Here is an 18,697-nt window from a genome sequence, read left to right as displayed (position 1 = left end):
AATAAACCAGACACCAACCTGCGGAGAAAACCTCCAAAATTAACCTACGTGGCACCCCAAGTCACCACAAAATTAATGGCCACTGCTACCCGTAAACCGGCTGATGGTAGGGATTTTTAAACCGCCTCGACAGCCGTTGATTTGCGTTGTTTGGGCCGCTTGATCTCTGGAGGCTGAACCATAATATCACTTCCGTCCCAATATGCCTATTTCTCTCGCACAGCGACTCCAGCCAGCCATCACTACAAATACTAACTAAAAATCCGTGTTTCCTAGGTTGCAGCAGCCCCGTCATTGATCATCTCAGAGCAAAACGCGGACGAGCTTGCCATGCACGGCCACGGCTGCATCGCCGGGTTGCAGCAACGACGCCGCTGCGACCATCCCTTACATAGGCGGACGCTCCGCGCGACTCAGCAATGCTTCAATACAACACCGGTGATGCTTCATTGCAGCACCGACGATGCTCCAGCGGCCCGGCAAAGCTCCAACACAACACCAATCATGCTTCGTTGCAGCACCGGCGATGCTCCGGTGGCCTGACAATGCTCCAGCGCAACACCGGTGATTCTTCGTCAGCACCGGCGATGCTCCGGCGGCCCGGCAATGCTCTAGCACAACACTGGTGATTCTTCGTTACAGCACCGACGATGCTCTCGCGGCCCGGCAATGATCCAACACAATACCGGTGATGCTTCGCTGCAGTACCGACGATGCTCCGGAGGGCCGACAATGATCGAACACAACATGGGTGATGCTTCATTGCAGCACCGGCGATGCTCTGGCGGGTCGGCAATGTTCCAACACAACATCGGTGAGGCTTCGTTGCAGCACCGACGATGCTCCGGTGGGCTGGCAATGACCCAACACAAAACCGGTGACGCTTCATTGCAGCACCGATGATGTTCCGGCGGGCCGGCAATGATCCAACACAACACGGGTGATGCTTCATTGCAGCACCGATGATGCTACGGAGGGCCGACAATGATCGAACACAACACGGGTGATGCTTCGTTGCAGCACCGACGATGCTCCGGCGGGCCGGCAATTTTCCAACACAACATCGGTGAGGCTTCGTTGCAGCACCGATGATGCTCCAGCGGGCCGGCAATGTTCCAACGCAACATCGGTGAGGCTTCGTTGCGACACCGACAATGCTCCGGCGGGCCGGCAATGATCCAACACAACACCGGTGATGCTTCGTTGCAGCACCGATGATGTTCCGGCGGGCCGGCAATGATCCAACACAACACGGGTGATGCTTCTTGCAGCACCGACGATGCTCTGGCGGGACGGCAATGCTCCAAGATGCTTTGTTGTAGCACGGACGATGCTCCGGCAGCCCGGCAATGCTCCAACACAACAACGATGATTCTTTGTCGCAGCACGGGCGATGCTCCCGCGGCCTGGCAGTGCTCCAACACAGCACCGGCGATGCTCCATTGCAGCACCCCATGAGGTTTCGCCAGCCCGACGAAGCTTCATTGCCGCATTGGTGATGCTCCGGCGGCTGCTGGCGATGCTTTGTTGCAGCACCGGCAGCCGCCAATGGGTGGTGTGTCGCAGCACTGAGTACGCCAATGATTGATGGAGCAAGGCACGTTGCTGGTGGGTTCGCAGTAGAGGCATTTCCCACGGCCCACCCTCCGCACCGCTCGAAGTGAACGACGGTGACCTCGATGCAGCGCCGTGAGCACCCGACCTTGCACCCCCGCTCGTAGTAGGCACCCACCAGCCTTCAGCTATGCATCACCGAGCATGGCCAAGCTGCCCCGCACTGCCCAGACCTTGCAGCGGCTGCGTCCGGGAGAGATCACAGCAGCTACGCCAGAGGAGAGCTGGCAGCAGCTCATGGCCAACGTTGAAGACCAAGAGTAGGAAGCGTCCCGGATGAGGGAGGACCGAAAGATGTTGGGAGGAAAGGGAAAAGGAGGTAGATGCTCCCAGGGAGTTGCAGTAGGAGGAGTGGCTGAGCCCGTCGGGGGAGGGGGTGAGAGAGAGGAGAGAGTCGCCGCGCTGGGGAAGAAGACGGATCACGTGCGATCACAAGGGAGGGGATAAGGACGAGGGCGGAAGCAGCGCTTCGGTCCACAGGACACGTGTCAGGCCAACGACACGGCTTAAGGAAAAAGAGATATCAGTCGGTTGAAACTAAGACTTTTCCAAATTAATTGGGGGGGAATTCGGCGGGGGTAAAATGTGGTACAGTGCATCAATAGGGTATAAATTGAAAAGATACATAAAAGTTGTCACATGTGAAATATGGGGGTAAAAAGTGGAATTTACTCTAATAGAAAAGATAGATTATTGCCTATTACTCTTATTCCTACCACCGCATTTTACTTTTAGTATATAATACTCTGTCCGATCCATATAAATGTATCTAACACTAAGACGTGTTTACATGCATCCATATCCAGACAAATCTAATTAAGACAAATAATATAAAATGGAGGGAGTATAATGTAATAGATAGATAGATAGATTCTCAAGAGCATGGAAGATACCATGTCTTGGGTGAGTACTATATATTCTTGCAGTATACTACTTCCTCATGTTTGTATGCATTATTGGCTGATGTTACCAAATAAAATAAAATAAACTTCTCATAGATATCAAAACTCGCCAACCTTGGCTGTCATTCCAAGTTCCAATGAATTTGAAGTGCTTGCCTCCACATAGCAAGTCACTTCCTCCATTCGGGTTAGTAAGACCACTACACACATTTTGGACGGAACTTACCGATTTTGAGACCTAGTTGAAGGAAATATGCCCTAGAGGTAACAATAAAGTTGTTATTTATATTTCCTTATATCATGATAAATGTTTATTATTCATGCTAGAATTGTATTAATCGGAAACTTAGTACATGTGTGAATACATAGACAAACAGAATGTCCCTAGTATGCCTCTACTTGACTAGTTCGTTAATCAAAGATGGTTAAGTTTCCTAACCATAGACATGTGTTTTCATTTGATGAACGGGATCACATCATTAGAGAATGATGTGATGGACAAGACCCATCCGTTAGCTTAGCACTATGATCGTTTAGTCTATTGCTATTGCTTTCTTCATGACTTATACATGTTCCTATGACTATGAGATTATGGAACTCATGAATACCGAAGGAACACTTAGTGTGCTATCAAATGTCACAACGTAACTGAGTGATTATAAAGATGCTCTACAGGTGTCTCCAATGGTGTTTGTTGAGTTGGCATAGATCGAGATTAGGATTTGTCATTCCGTGTTTCGAAGAGGTATCTCTAGGCCCACTCGGTAATGCACATCACTGTAAGCCTTGCAAGCAATGTGACTAATGAGTTATTCACGGGATGATGCATTACGAAACGAGTAAAGAGACTTGCCGGTAACGAGATTGAACTAGGTATGATGATACCGACGATCGAATCTCAGGCAAGTAACATACCGATGAAAAAGGGAACAACGTATGTTGTTATGCGTTTGACCGATAAAGATCTTCGTAGAATATGTAGGAACCAATATGAGCATCCAAGTTCCGCTATTTCTTATTGACCGAAGATGTGTCTCGGTCATGTCTACATACTTCTCGAACCCGTAGGGTCCGCACGCTTAACGTTCGATGACGATTTGTATTATTAGTTATCTGGTTTGATGTACCGAAGGTTGTTCGGAGTCCCGGATGAGATCATGGACATGACGAGGAGTCTCGAAATGGTCGAGACATAAAGATTTATATATTGGAAGGTTATGTTTGGACACCGGAAAGGTTTCGGATAGGTTCGGGCATTTTCCGAAGTACCGGGGGGTTACCGGAACCCCTCGGGGAGTTAATGGGCCTTCATGGGCCCTAGTGGAAGAGAGGAGGCGGCGGCCAGGTGGAGGCGCCCCCCAAGCCCAATCCGAATTGGGTTGGGGGTCAGCCCCCCTTTCCTTCTCTCCTTCTTCCCCTTCCTTCTTCTCCTACTTGGACTAGGAAAGGGGGAAACCTACTCCTACTAGGAGTAGGAAACCCCCCCTTGGGTGCGCCCCTTGAGGCCGGCCCTCCTCCTCCTCCCCTCCTTTATATACCGGGGGGGGCACCCCATAGACACACAAGTTGATCTTTAGCCGTGTGCAGTGCCCACCTCCATAGTTTTCCACCTCGGTCATATTGTTGTACTGCTTAGGCAAAGCCCTGTGTCGGTAACTTCATCATCACCATCACCACGCCGTCGTGCTGATAAAACTCTCCCTCATCCTCAACTGGATCAAGAGTTCAAGGGTCGTCACCGAGCTGAACGTGTGCAGATCGCGGAGGTGTCGTGCGTTCGGTACTTGATCGGTTGGATCGCGAAGACGTTCGACTACATCAACCGCGTTACTAAATGCTTCCGCTTTTGGTGTACGAGGGTACTGGACACACTCTCCCCGCTCATTGCTATGCTTCTCCTAGATAGATCTTGCGTGATCGTAGGAAATTTTTGAAATACTACGTTCCCCAACACTAGTTACTAGTGGCGGTTGCCCTGCCTCCACGGCTGACCTACTAGCGGTGGCGGGAGATCTATGGCGGGGCCTGCTGATAGCTTCACCCGCCACTGATGGCATTTTAGCGTCCTCCATTGCTGGGCATTCCTGCGGTAATCGCAGTTCTAATGGGAAGCGTCGTTGATCTCCAGGGGCGGTGACCTTATCTCCGATGGCACCAATGTCAAGGAGGAGCTCTGGTTAGAGACGGATGGGGCGTGGTCCTTTTATTTTTCTCTTTAATTTTCTGGGTAGATTCCAAATGTATGGAATGGTGCAAACCTGACGTGGCTCAGCTATCAAAACCGTTTCCGTGAGTCAAAACCGGGCGGGGATTGATTTATGAACTTGGTGGTTAGTTGAGGGTTGAATCTTAAACATAGTGGCAACTACAGAATTGCAATGTGGACTTCTCTTGAAGAATTCATTCCTGTCAGCATGAAGATCCTCCCTGAATGGTATTTCATCCTCCTGGCACGCAGCCGGGGGCTAAAGAACGGGCACTAAGGTCAGTTTCCTAGTCGTTACGAGCAATATCACGAACCGAGTCACTACAGTATCATGGACTGAGTCGCTATATTAAACAGACCGAATCGCTATAGTATCACAGACCCTATGGTGTGCCATAATGGTCCGGCCTTCGAGAAGGTGTCACATAGGAGCTCTCTCTCCGACCTCCAGCCGCGCCAGAGCGTCTCTCATTTCAGTGTGATACAACAGGGCTGGTCGGCAATGCCAAGTGGTGGAGGAAGGCGAAGACCAGATCTGGGCGATGGTATAGGATCTGGCACGAAATCAGCCGATGGTAAACTGGCTGGCGTTGCCGCTGAGCCATGCGGCACCACTGGCTAAGAAGGTGGAGTGCTGCACCCTCTCCCTCTTTGCCACCGAGGAGAGGTAGCTGCACAACAGCCAGGACCTCCTCGACGCCGAAGACACATTCTCAGCCTCCTCAATCTCGTCCACCTCCCTTGTGTGTGACTTGGCAGAAGCATCTTACCCTTGTTGTGAGGGGGCGCGTTACGTGTTATCGACAGCAGGGGCGCACCTCCCGTACAATAGTGCGTACAAGTTTGTTGGAGAAGATTACAAGTTGGGAAGGAAGAGATAAAGAGATAAGAGAGGTTTACAAGATAAGAAGGACTCTTCCTAACAACCTAGTCTATCTGTTGTACCTCCTGTGCGCCAACTCTGAATGTTTCATCATGACATATATGTGCGTTTAACACCCTCCCTTAATCACAACTTCATCAAGTTGAGATTATGTTTGAAGTCTTCAAAGCTTCTTGTGGGTAAAGGTTTTGTGAATCCATCTGCAATCTAATTCTTGGAATGCACAAAAAGGAATATCAAGTTTCTTCTAAGCCACCCGTTCTCTGACAAAGTGGAAATAAATTTCAATGTGTTTGGTCCTATCATGAAACACTGGATTAGCAGACAAATATGTAGCAACCAGGTTATCACACCACAAACATGGAGCTTGAGTGCTTTTTACATCAAGTTCCTTCAACATGGATTGCACCCATATGATCTCAGCTGTAGCATTTGCTAATGCTTTGTATTCTACCTCTGTAGTGGATCGAGAGACAGTAGCCCGTTTTTTAGCACACCATGAAATTAAGTTAGGGCCGAAGAACACTGCAAAGCCATCAGTTGAGCGCCTGTCATCCAGGCATCCTACCCAGTCGGAATCTGAGAAAGCACTCAAAAGTGTAGACGATGACTTGCTGAAATCCATATCAATATTAAGAGTGTTCTTAACATATCTAACTATGCGCTTTGCAGCAGTCCAGTGAACTATGGTGGGTGCATGAAGAAACTGGCAGACTTTATTAACACCAAACAAGATATCAGGTCTTGTAAGCGTCAAATATTGAAGTGCACCTACCAGACTCCTGTATCTTGTACTATCATCTTGACTCAAAGGCTGTCCTTCTGTAAGAGACAATTTTTCTGAACTAGATAATGGAGTAGGTGAGGGCTTACATCCTTGCAAACCGGACTTTTTTACCAGATCTGTTGCATACTTTTCCTGAGAGAGATGAAGTCCATCCTCATGTCTCTTCACTTTTATGCCTAGGAAATAATGCAATTCTCCAAGGTCCTTGAGAGCAAACTCTGCACTAAGATCCTTCAAAAGTCATGTGATAGCCTCATTAGATGAACTTGTGACAATAATATCATCAACATATACGAGAACAAATATGTGGGTGTTGGATTTGTTGTAAGTGAACAAGGAGGTGTCAGACTTAGAAGGAATAAACCCAAGTGCTTGCATTTTATGACTCAAACATGAGTACCATGCTCTAGAAGCCTGTTTCAGTCCATATAATGCTTTGTCAAGTTTGCACACATGAGAAGGTGCATTCTTGTTTTCAAACCCAGGAGGTTGTTTCATGTACACTTCCTCTTCCAGAACATCATGCAAAAACGCGTTTTGTACATCTAGCTGACCGAGACTTCAGCCCCTGGAAACAGCAATGGATAAAACAAGCCGGATGGTGGCAGCTTTTACAACAGGACTAAAAGTATCCTCATAGTCTATGCCATACTATTGTTTAAAACCTTTTGCCACAAGTCTTGCTTTGTAGCGATCAATGGTTCCATCAAATTTTCTCTTAATCCTGAATACCCCTTGTTTATAATTTACAGGTTGTATTACCCCTTGTTGGAGCTGTGTATGACGTGACGTAGCTTGCTCTTGTGGCGCAGAAAATCCCTTGTCAGCTGCAGGCGCCGATCCCGAGATAGATTCATGAGTAGGAGCAGCAGCAGTTTCGGGAGAAACGCGTTCAGGCGCCGGATCTTCTATGCCCGTGGGTGTAGCAGCGACGCGAGGAGAAGCCGCATGCGCCGCAAAGGATCCTGGCTGGCGAGGCTCATCATGCGGCAATGATTGAGACGGTTCCAACCGTGCGCCAGACATGGGACCCGCACCGGTCGGCTGACGCAGGTCGCGCCGCTTGTAGCAGACGGGTTGGACGGGGAAGCGCCTGCCCGCGGGCCCAGGTGAGTGCGGGGCACGGATGGCGTCGCCACCAGCCACTGACTGCTGCGTGGCACGGGTGGGATCGCTCGCGGGCGCGCGGTCGGGCACGGTGGGAGCAGCAGACGGCGCGGGATCCAGAGAAGCGTGGCTGGACCAGTCTGCATGCAGGGATCCCAAAGTAGATTCTGTTGCCAGGTCTGCCGCGCCTGCAGGCGCTGATCCCAAGAGGGATTTGCTCCCCAAGCCCTGGCACATGAAATATGGCCCGGCCGGGCAGTTTTCTTCATTGTTTTCATATCCGTTTTTTCCAGCATGGCCTCCTGCATCATGACACAACTCATGCAAAGGGGTGAGAGGGTTCGTCATTATAGGATCATTATAGTTATACTCCCCGTGATCAAAGCCGGTGAGATTAGGAGATAAAAGAAGGATTTCTTTTCGAAGTAAAGCACCGGCATTTGGGTGGAGATCAACAAAGGGGAATTTGGTCTCATCGAACACTACATCACGGGATATGTAGACCCGACCGGTGGAAATGTCAAGACACTCGACTCCCTTATGTTGAGTGCTATACCCAAGAAAAACGCATTGTTTTGAGCGAAATATAAGTTTGCGAGAGTTGTATGGACGAAGATTAGGCCAACAGGCACAACCAAATACACGGAGCGATGTGTAATCTGGTTTGACATGAAGAAGCCGTTCTGTGGGTGTTTCATTGTTGATGACACGACTAGGGAGCATGTTGATGATGTGGACAACCGTGAGGAATGCTTCGTCCCAAAACTTGAGGGGCATGGAAGCACCTGCAAGGAGGGCTAGACCAGCCTCAACTATGTGCCTATGCTTGCGTTCGGTGGATTCGTTTTGTTGTCGAGCGTGGGGGCATGACACATGGTGAGATATGCCAAGTGTTTGAAAAAAAGGAATTTAACTCCTCATACTCCCCCCCCCCCCGCCCCAGTCGGATTGGACAGCAATAATTTTGAACACTTGAAAAACATCGGATCTTTTCTTGAGGAGATAGATCCAAGAAAATTTGCCATAGTCATCAATGAAGCTAACATAGTATGTGTGTCTACCAACAGAAGTAGGGGCAGGACCCCAAACATGAGAAAATATTAATTGCAAAGGTTGAGTACAGACACTAGTAGATATGGGATAAGGCAATTGATGACATTTTGCTCTTTGGCAAGAATCAGAAATAGTTTCAATTTGCGCTCACCAACAAACGGGAGCTTATTTTCCTAAGCAAACGTTCAACTAAGGAAAAAGAGGCATGTCCTAAACGATCGTGCCATCGTGTGGACGAAAGCTTGATAGCACCACAAGCTTGTTTATTTGATCTTCTAAATTCCGGAATCAACGGGTAAAGCCCTCTAATACATCTATCTCGGTAGAGTACTTCCCTCGTGACCTGATCCTTGATCAAAAAGAAGAAAGGATGAAATTCAATGAAAATGTGATTATCAATAGTAATACGATGAACGGAGAGAAGATTTTTGTTGGCACTAGCAACATGCAGAATTTTTCAAAGATGAATTTTACGAGAAGGGGTACGTATAACCGAATGACCTATATGACTTATCCTTATACCTGCACCACTTGCCGTGTGGATCTGGTCCTTCCCGTGGCATTTGTCACGGAGAGTCACCTTCTCGAGCTCGCCCGTGAGATAGTTGGTGGCGCCGCTGTTAAGATACCAGTTGGTATCGACGCCATAGGACCCATCGGCGGCGGCAGCGACCTTGTCATCATCTTCAGAGGAGGCGCCATCTTTATCGTAACGGTACCAGCAGTCCTTGGCGGAGTGGCCGGGCTTCCCGCACATCTGGCATCGCATGACGTCGGGACGGGACTTGCGAGGAGCACCACTGCGGCCCGGTTGTTGGTGGAGTTGGGCGGCTGTTGCGGGAGCCGGAGCCGGTGGAATTGCTGGAGCCGCCTTGCTTGCCCTTGGGACGAGGAGGGCCATGGTGACGAGACGAGTAGCCACCACGGCCGCGGGTGCCCGCGTTCGCGGACGACTTGAAGCCACCGGCGGAGTTCTAGAACTGAGCGACGCGCTCGTCGAGGGAGATAGGCGTGTCACGGGCGTCGAGGGCCGAGACGAGGGGCTGGTAGTCCATGTCCAGCCCGTGAAGGATGTAGGATATGAGCTCGTCATCCTGGATTGCTTTGCCGGCCACGGCGAGCTCGTCGGCGAGCTCGCGCATGAAGGCGAAATAGGTGGCAACCGACTGGTTGCCCTTCTGCGCATTGATGAGGGCAATACGGATGTTGTTGACGCGGCTCAAGGACTGCGATGAAAACATACCTACCAGCGCCGTCCAGAGGCCATGCATGGTGGTGATCGTGGTCACCGTGACGAGCAGCTCTTTTGTGAGGTTGTTGAGCAGATAGCCGAGCACCTGCTGGTCCTCTCTGACCCAGATGGGGTGGAGAGGATTGAGCTCGGAGTTCTCCTTCCCGTCCTTGTCCTTGGTGACGAGAAGCCGAGCCGGATTTGGTGCGGTGCCGTCGACATAGCCGAAGACACCGGCTCCCCTCAGTTGCGGCGTGATCTGGGTACGCCAGAGCACATAGTTTGTGCTGGAGAGCTTCTCCGTGACCTGACCACTAAGGTTTGGGTGGGAGGTGGCGGAGGAAGACATGGCAGCGAGCTTTGCTGGAGCTTGAAAAAAGCCAGGGTTTAGGAAGAGGCAGCTCTGATTACCATGTGCGACTTGGCAGAAGCGTCTTACCCTCGTTATGAGGGGGCGCGTTACGTGTTATAGGCAGCAGGGGCGCACCTCCCTGACAATAGCGCATACAAATTTGTTGGAGAAGATTACAACTTGGGGGGGGGGGGGGGGGGGGGGGGGGAAGAGATAAAGAGATAAGAGAGGTTTACAAGATAAGGACTCTTCCTAACAACCTAGTCTATCTCTTGTACCTCCTGTGCGCCAACTCTGAATGTCTCATCGTGACATATATGTGCGTTTAACACCTTGGAGAGGAAGTACGTAGCCAAGTCCTAACCTCGCGGGTAGCTCAAAACCATACAGATATTACGGAACCATAACTAATAAAAATTCTCCGCATGACTTCAAATTGTACCTTTTGACTTTGCCATCACTGAATGTTGTTGATGAACAGGCTCTTTGTGTCACTACTCTCCAGTTCAATTGAGATGTACAATACTGCTCTACAAGGTGTTTTTGCAACAAGTGTCAAAGTTTATAGGATTCCAGAACTAGCACGCATTTTGTGTTGCCTAAATAACTGATTATCGCACCATTGCTGCATGCTGAGATAGTCTTTGTCTTTTATCTTTAATTTGTGTGGCTGACTACAACCTTTACAGTTTACACATATGGATATTTCTTTTGGTGGAGAGTACAATAGAAATCTATGATCATAATATGACGGTAACACAACTGGAATGGATCATGACTAATCTTGTAGTGGTACCTGTACCTTGAGGATGAACGAGATTTAGCTTAGAACACAGGGCACACACTATCCGGGCCCAAGTCTACCCCTTTTGCAGTGGGGCATGAGGCCAGAGGGCAGTGCTCACCGCCTGTGCCCCACCAGTCGACAGTCCGGTTCTCCATGGTCAGTGTGAAGTACAGCAGCACCGCCATGAACGCGACACCTGCGTCGAGTGCACCAGAGAGGATGTAGTTGTACCTCTGCCACCACGTCTTCCGGTACCGGAACACAAAGAAGTTGAAGATAGTGCCTATGAGCAGCCACGAGTTGTAGTTCACGGCGGTCGCTGCTGGCATCTGGGCTGTTGCGCCCATGAGCACGGGCAGGTTTATCATGAGTATCCACTTCTGGCTGGGGAATATCCTGTGGAAGATGTACACGATGACAGGGCCTGCTGCGCCTATGAGGAAGAACCAGTTGACAGCTTCATAGTTACCATGTGTCCCGAAAATGCGCTTCGGGCCAACAAGGCCCCAGATAACCGATGCATCGAAGAAGACACGGTCGCCGGGGCATGTCCATGGGCTGTCTGGTGACAGCAATTGGTCCTGACAGATGTTCTCGACCGAGCCAAGTAGCCACCATGCCACACTGAGGTTGACAGTCCCGGCCACCAGTGTACCCGCAAACTGGATAAATAGTGAACGAATGTCAGTAAATCTTATTTATCACTCCTTCGCTTGGAACATGAGCACATTTAGTGGTGTAATTACCTGAACAATGAACATTGATCTAGGAGGTATCTTCATGTAGTGTCCGAGCTTGAAATCTGAGAGGAAGGCAACTGCCTGCAACATGCTCATGTAGCCGTACACCTTGAAGCAGACATTGGCGATGGGGTATCCAGGCATTATTAGCCCCATGGCATATTCGGTGATGACATTCAGACCAGGAGACTGCCCATCAAAATTTAAAGGCTTTTGTCAGCTTTTCTTGCAGAAATCATGAAAGAGCAGCAGAAATGGAGAAACATTAAAACCCTAAAATATTCTTGCCTGGTTAGTGGTTGCAGTTATGATGCTTATGGGGAGTGTGAAGACGAAGGCCATGCCACAGGCGAACAGGAGGCCCCACCATGGGAGCTGAACCTGGTCCTTGAGTGCGGTGCAGAGGATGAGGGACACTGTCATCGACAATACCATGAGCGAATAGAACCACCACGCTGGTATGTCGTCGTACTTCCTCATCAGCTTTGTGTGGATGTCAGGCTCCTCCTGCTGTGAAGCTCGAAACCGGTGGTAGATCTCTCTGTACAACATTGGTGTCACATTGCATGCAGATGTGAATTTTGCATTTCTCAGCTGAGAAACCACATGTATTCGTGGCGTACAGAGTTGAGAATAGTCCTTACTTTCCGTAGAAGATTCCGACGTGTGTGATGGTTGAGGCGATGGTGGCAAAGTTGAGCCCATAAGCGAGTGCAAAAAAGGTGCTGAGGTTTATCCTTCCGAGCTTTGCGTACGCATCCGTATCAATCTGGAACTTCTGGTTCACAATATCAGTGATTTGATAGGCTGATCCATTAGACATGAAGAGGTGTGAGGAGAATATGGGGAACGTCTTGGCGTTGTAGAGGTTCGTTCCCCAATATGCCATGGGCACAAGCACATAAAGGAAGAAGACATAGCCGACGAAGATGTTGGCAGTGGCGAAGAATGGCGATATGAGCGGGCTGAAGAGGAAGGAGGAGACGGCCGACCAGTCAAGTGTGAAAGCTCCAAGGCCCAGTCCCTTCAACCCCGATCCAAGCTGCTGCGCCGTCACAGACTTTGAGAAGACCCAGCACACCCATGAGATGGAGGTCAGCGTCGGGAAGAGGTAGCCCGGGACGACATACCACGCGAAGCTGCAGATGAGCGCCACCAGGAAGAACTTGGAGCGGGAGATCTGCCATGAGTCCTTGGGAGATTCCTCCTTCTCGTGCAGTGCCCTGGTACATACATACATATACAAGGGTGCCGTTAGTGTCGCTGCTAGGTAGTAATACAGAAGAAGTTTCACAATTTTATTTATGGATTCGAATGGTTTCCATGTAATCAAATTGATTCATCAATCATTATTCATCAGTTTAGCGCCTGGAAGTCATCAGGTACGTGACGTGCAAGCGAAGGAAGAAGACGACCAATATGTTTTTCAATGTAGTTTTACTTTTACAGGTCGTTTTGTGTCTTGCTGTCCTTCAATTGTATTGTCTACTGTTTTTCTTGACAGATATCAAAGCTTTTTCTTTTTTGATAAAGAGGACGCTCCTCCGATTTTCATTATCAGAAACCACCAAGTTCTTACGAAACTACATAAAAGGAAAACCAAATATATTCTAATCCACTATGTTCTTACAAATTTACTGAAAAACAAAACCAAGTAGTATATCCTAATAAGGTACCTATAGATATCAGACTACCAAAGACCTGTCCAGAGCTAAGAAGCTCCGCAGCATTGACAACAGGTAACCCAGGTCGCAGTAGAAAAAAGGTAACCCAGGAAGATAATACCAAACGTCTGAGACGCTGCTGTCTAAAATGTACTCCCTCCGTTTTTATTTACTCTGCATATTAGTTTTGAGTGAAATCAAACTTTATAAACTTTGACCAAGTCTGTAGAAAATAATATGAACATTTACAGTATCAAATTGATATCATGTGAAAATATATGCAATGATGTGAAAATATTTGATGGTGTATATGTTAATATATTTTTCTATAAACTTGTTGAAAGTACATAAAATTTTACTTTAGACAAACCAAACATACTGAGCAAATAAAGACGGAGTTAGTACAACGACCAGCTAACAGTTTATCATGAACAGAAGGGTATCTCATATATGATATTTCCAGTATTTGCTTGTTTCAGTCTGTAATAGCCATCAACAATTTAGACAGAAAAGAAAATCAACATCTTGACTATTTACTAACGGCTCTCTTTCAGTCCCACAAATAAAAATGGCTCTCTTTCAGTGAGAGCGCCAGGACCGCGTCTTTACTGGAGCATGAAATTCAACCACCCATTTGCAAACAAAATTCAAACGCGGGCGGTCTCCCTCTTCCTCTCCATCAAAACTGTGTGGTACAAGTAAGGCGTCGCAGCCGACCAGCCGTGCACTCACATCATGCCTGTCGCGTACCGCCAATTCCATCACAACTTCTGAATCCAGATGCAGTGCAAGAGCGATTCCTCTGCCTATCGTTGATGATGAGAAAACATGCAAATGCATACAAAACGTCACCGTCTGTCTTGTCTCGATGGATTTGACGGAATCTAAATGTGTTCCGAAGTCCAAACTGTCTTGACAGGTGAAGTGACCTGTAGGGCCTGACGTAGTACCTCTGTACACTAATATAAGATGTTTTTACACTTTAATTTGAGTGGCAAAAATGTCTTACTTAATTTATAGAGAGAGTAGTATATTCATCGTATCTATCATGTAATCACCCGATTAGTTAGATCAAAGTTGGACACTGAGCGGCTTTTTCTTCACGGCCTCTTTGGTTCATATGATTCCCCAAAAAACGAGAAATCCCAAAATTAGATGGCATGTCATCTTTACTACTAGCTCCATCCGTTCCATAATATTTGGATTTCTAGGATTCTCCTAACTTAAACTTTTTAAAATTGGACAATTTTTGTAGGAAAAATATATCAATATCAACAACAAGTGAGAGTAAACAATATTTGAAGTAGAAATATCAATATGTCCTAAGTGAGAGTACAACCTTTCCACCCATGCGTGCACCGCAATCAGTCGGCCGATAATAATAACCCCTATACCAAAGGAGAGTGGATATCTTGCTCCGGGCAGCCCGGTATTTGAAACTTTTGAAAAACATGTTTTGACATTAACCAAAATTCAAAAAATAAATGCACATAAACAAAGGGATCTATACATTTCTGAAAAAATGCATGAAGAAATACGATTTGGTGTGATCTCCAAAAAAACCATTGGAACTGAAGGAACGGGGAAATCGTAGTAGGGCAATCTAGTACCAGGCCAACCAAGGAAACAAACCAGTCCAAGGGAAATACACAGGAGTATAGTATGGTGCTCACCGGAAGAGCGAGACCTGGACGAGCGTACCCGGCCACCACATGTGCGCCGGCTCCACCACGTACTTGCGCATCAACCCGGCCCACCCGTACCCAAGCACCTAGATCGATTTGATTTATTTTGGATGCCACACAACACAAGTAAGAATCGGATAGAGTAGCCGGAATTAAGGAGATAGGATGAATCTTGCCAAGGCGAGACGCATCCCTGGATGAGAGTAGTACGTATACCTGGGTGGTGGTGATGAGGAGCCAGGCGGCGAGGAAGGAGATGGAGCGGCGGTAGAAGGCGCGGATGATGTTGACGATCCCAACGGCGTAGGCATGGCCGTCGCCGAAGGAGTAGCCGGCATTGGCGAAGATGGAGATGAGCACGTGCTCCTTCATGTTGAAGGGCCCCGGGTTGAGGCTCCACTCCCCGCCGCCGAGCATCGCCGGCGCCCGGAACTTCCGGCGCGGCAGCACGCGGGCCAGGAAGTGGCCCAAGGGCAGCGACGCCACCTGCACCGTGATCTGGGTGATGATGAGAGGCTCCGTCCGGTAGGAGAAGAACTGGTTGAGGAAGCTCATGAGCGCGCAGGACAAGAGCCCGATGCTCCACATCCGGAACGTCCACACCGGCAGCGTGGGATCGTCGCCAAGGGGAACCGTCAGCCGCACCTCCTCGATCGGGGACGTCTCCTCCTCCGACTCATTTCCGCGCTCATCCACCGCCATGTCACCCATTGACTGACTAGTCTGTACCGCAGAGGTCTGGCGCGCGTGTTCGTGTATATATGGGCGTTGAATCTTGCTGTCCTATGTTTATGCGTGAATCTTGTTCACTCTGAATACTGACATAATGGAGAGTGGTATCCATGTATTACTCCCTCTGTTCACTTTTATAAGGTGTTGTAGGGAGTATTATTTTTCACTTTAGCTGCATGTAAGTTGACTAGTTTTAACTTTTTGGTCAGTTGATTTTTTAACCGTTGATTGCTGCTCCGAGATCCGGGCTAGTTGTTTTTCTTCCAGTTGTGTGTGTTGTCTTGTATTGGGCTGGACGGTTTTTTATTGACCTCGATTTTGGGTCAGTCGATTTCTTGTTGGGTTGAAGCCCGTTACGTGTTTTCTTATTAGTCTGTTTGTGGGCATTTTTGCTTCTGTTTTTTCTCGGTTTTCTTGGGTATATTTTGGATGTTGGGTGAATACAAAATATATACACGTAAGTAATTTATAATGTGCTTATGATTGTAATTCTCTGAAAAATGCAGTGTTATGTGCTTATTTCTTACATACTATTAAAATAGTGCAGTTTCATTATAATTGTATTTTCTGTGAAAATTCCACTACCATATGCATATTCTTGCATATTATGGAAAGCGCAATTTCTTGTATATATTATGTGTAACTTTTTTTATTATACGATTATTTTATAATTTCTTTCTTCTTAAAGGGTAATATCAATGCAACTAATTCATTCTTACTTACAAAATTTCATTATTTGGATTTAGTTTTAGAAGTTATTTCATTTTTTCTGAAGGGTAATACCAAAACCACTAATTTATTTTTTCTTACAAAACTTCATTATTTTGTTTTTGATTTAGGGTTTGTTTCATTTTTTTAATGGTAATACCAATGCCACTAATTCATTCCTTCTTAGGAAACTTTCTTTTTGTAAAAATTCTACTATTATATACTTATTATTGCATATTATAAAAAAGTGCAATTTCTGCGCAATTGTTTTGAAAATTCTTATTTATTTTTTTATTTTTTCCTTTCTTCTTAAAGCGTAATAACAATGTAACTAATTTATTCTATTTTTTATTTGAATTTATTTTTTTCCTTTTTTTCTTTCTTCCTAATGGGTATTGTTAAGGCCTCTAACTCATACTTTCTTGGAAAAACTTCATTATTGTATTTTTCATTTAGTTTTAGTTTTATTTTATTTCTTATTGAATTGTACCTCAAGTGTCACTAATTCATTCTTTCTTAGGAAATTTCCTATATTGAAAATATTTCACTATTATATGCTTATTCTTGCATATTACAACAAAATTGTAATATATGTGTAAATTGTGTGCAATTTTTGTGATTTTTTTAATTTTCTTTCTTCCTAAAGTGTAATAGCAATGTCATTAATTCTTAGGAAAACTTCACTATTTTTATTTCCTTTTACTTTTTTGTTAAATTTACTTTCTTCTTTAAGGGTAACTTGTATGTCATTCATTCATTCCATCTTAGAAAAAAATATGAAAATTCCACTATTGTATGCTTACTCTTTCATATTATAAAAAATGCAATTTAAATGTAAATTGTGAGTCATTATTGCATCGGCATATTTCTTCATCTTTAAGGTTAATACTAATGCCACTAGTACATTGTTTCTAGGAAAATATTACTATTTTGATTTTGTGATTTCGCTTTGGTAGTCACTTCTTTTCTTTCTTCTGAAAGGCTAATACCAAAACCACTTATTCATTGCTTCTTACAAAACTTCGTTAGTTTGTTTTTTATCTAGTTTTTGTTTCATTTTATTTCTTCTTTATTGGTACTAGCAATGTCACTAATTCATTTCTTCTTAGGAAAATTTCTTTCTAGTGAGAATTCTACTGTTATATCCTTTTCTTGCATATTATAAAAAAGTGTAATTTCTGTGTAAATTGTGGGCAAATTTCTCTTTTTTTGTTTCCTTTCTTCTTTAATGGTAATACCAATGTCACTAATTCATTCTCTTTTAGAAAACTGCATTGTTTTGTTTTTGTTTATTTATTATTTTATTTTATTTCTTCTTAAAGGGTAACACCAAAGCCTATAATTCATTCTTTTGTAAAAAAACTTCGTTGTTTTACTTTTTTTGTTACTTTATTTCTTATTTAATTGTAAATCAACTAATTCATTCTTTCTTACGAAATTTATTTTATTGCGAATATTTTCACTATTTTGTTATTCTTTCATATTCTAACAAAGCGCATTTCATGTGTAAATTGTGTGCAACTCCTGGGTAATACCAATTCCACCAATTTTGTCTTCCTTACAAAACTTTATTTTTTTAATAGTATACCTTTTGTTTTCTTATGGAACGGTAGTAGTAATGCCACTAATTTATTCTTTCATAGAAAACTTTATTCTTTTGATTTTTTAGTATTATTTTTCATTTTCTTTCTCTTGAAAGGGATATACCAATCTCACTTATTCTTTCTTATTAAGAGAACTTTATTATTTTGATTTTTTCAGTTTTTCTTTCATTTCATTTCTTTTCAAAGGCTAATACCAGTTCCACTAATTCATTCTTTCTTAGAAAACAATATATTTATTCTTCTTTAAGGGTCATGTCAATGCCACTAATTCATTCCTACTTAGGAATCTACTTTTTGTGGAAATTTCACTATTATATGGTTACTCTTGCATAATATAAAAATATGCACTGTCTTGTAAATCATATGCAAATATTGTCAATATTTGATTTAATTTTTACTAATGCCACTAATTTATTCTTTCTTCAAAAACTTTCTTTTGGTGAAACTTTCACTATTAAATGCTTGTTCTTTTATATTACAAAAAAGTGCAATTTTCTGTGTAAATTGTGTGCTTTTTTTCATTATTTGATTAATTTTTTATGTATTCCTGGTTTTAAGTGTAATATCTTGGCCACTAATTTCATTCTTCTTTAGAAAACTTTATTTTTGTTTTTCTTTATTTTTATTTGTTAATCTCAAAGT

The 18,697-nt window shown here is 45.2% G+C and overlaps 1 protein-coding gene across 1 annotated transcript; it reads right to left on the bottom strand.

The window, feature by feature from the left end:
• Positions 1–10,506: 10,506 nt before the first annotated feature.
• On the bottom strand, positions 10,507–15,761 carry LOC123191223 (oligopeptide transporter 4). The gene is made up of 6 exons (XM_044604041.1): positions 15,228–15,761; positions 15,000–15,097; positions 12,307–12,885; positions 11,951–12,203; positions 11,669–11,851; positions 10,507–11,584 (listed from the first exon to the last, which is right to left on the bottom strand). The coding sequence occupies exons 1-6, from the start codon at positions 15,720–15,722 to the stop codon at positions 10,961–10,963; spliced, it is 2,232 nt and encodes a 743-aa protein (XP_044459976.1). The 5' UTR covers positions 15,723–15,761; the 3' UTR covers positions 10,507–10,960.
• Between the last annotated feature and the right edge of the window lie 2,936 nt (positions 15,762–18,697).

This window comes from Triticum aestivum, chromosome 2A (assembly GCF_018294505.1).
Source record: "Triticum aestivum cultivar Chinese Spring chromosome 2A, IWGSC CS RefSeq v2.1, whole genome shotgun sequence".
Classification (NCBI taxonomy): Eukaryota; Viridiplantae; Streptophyta; class Magnoliopsida; order Poales; family Poaceae; genus Triticum; species Triticum aestivum.
This window is presented reverse-complemented; position numbering and strand designations above follow the sequence as displayed.

Excerpts from the sequence above, each read along its gene's own strand:
- LOC123191223 (XM_044604041.1), bottom strand. The coding sequence starts at position 15,722 with ATGGGTGACATGGCGGTGGATGAGCGCGGAAATGAGTCGGAGGAGGAG. Across the intron at positions 12,886-14,999 it reads GTCCAGGTCTCGCTCTTCCG|GGCACTGCACGAGAAGGAGG; the intron begins GTGAGCACCATA and ends TGTATGTACCAG. Across the intron at positions 12,204-12,306 it reads GTCGGAATCTTCTACGGAAA|AGAGATCTACCACCGGTTTC; the intron begins GTAAGGACTATT and ends AATGTTGTACAG.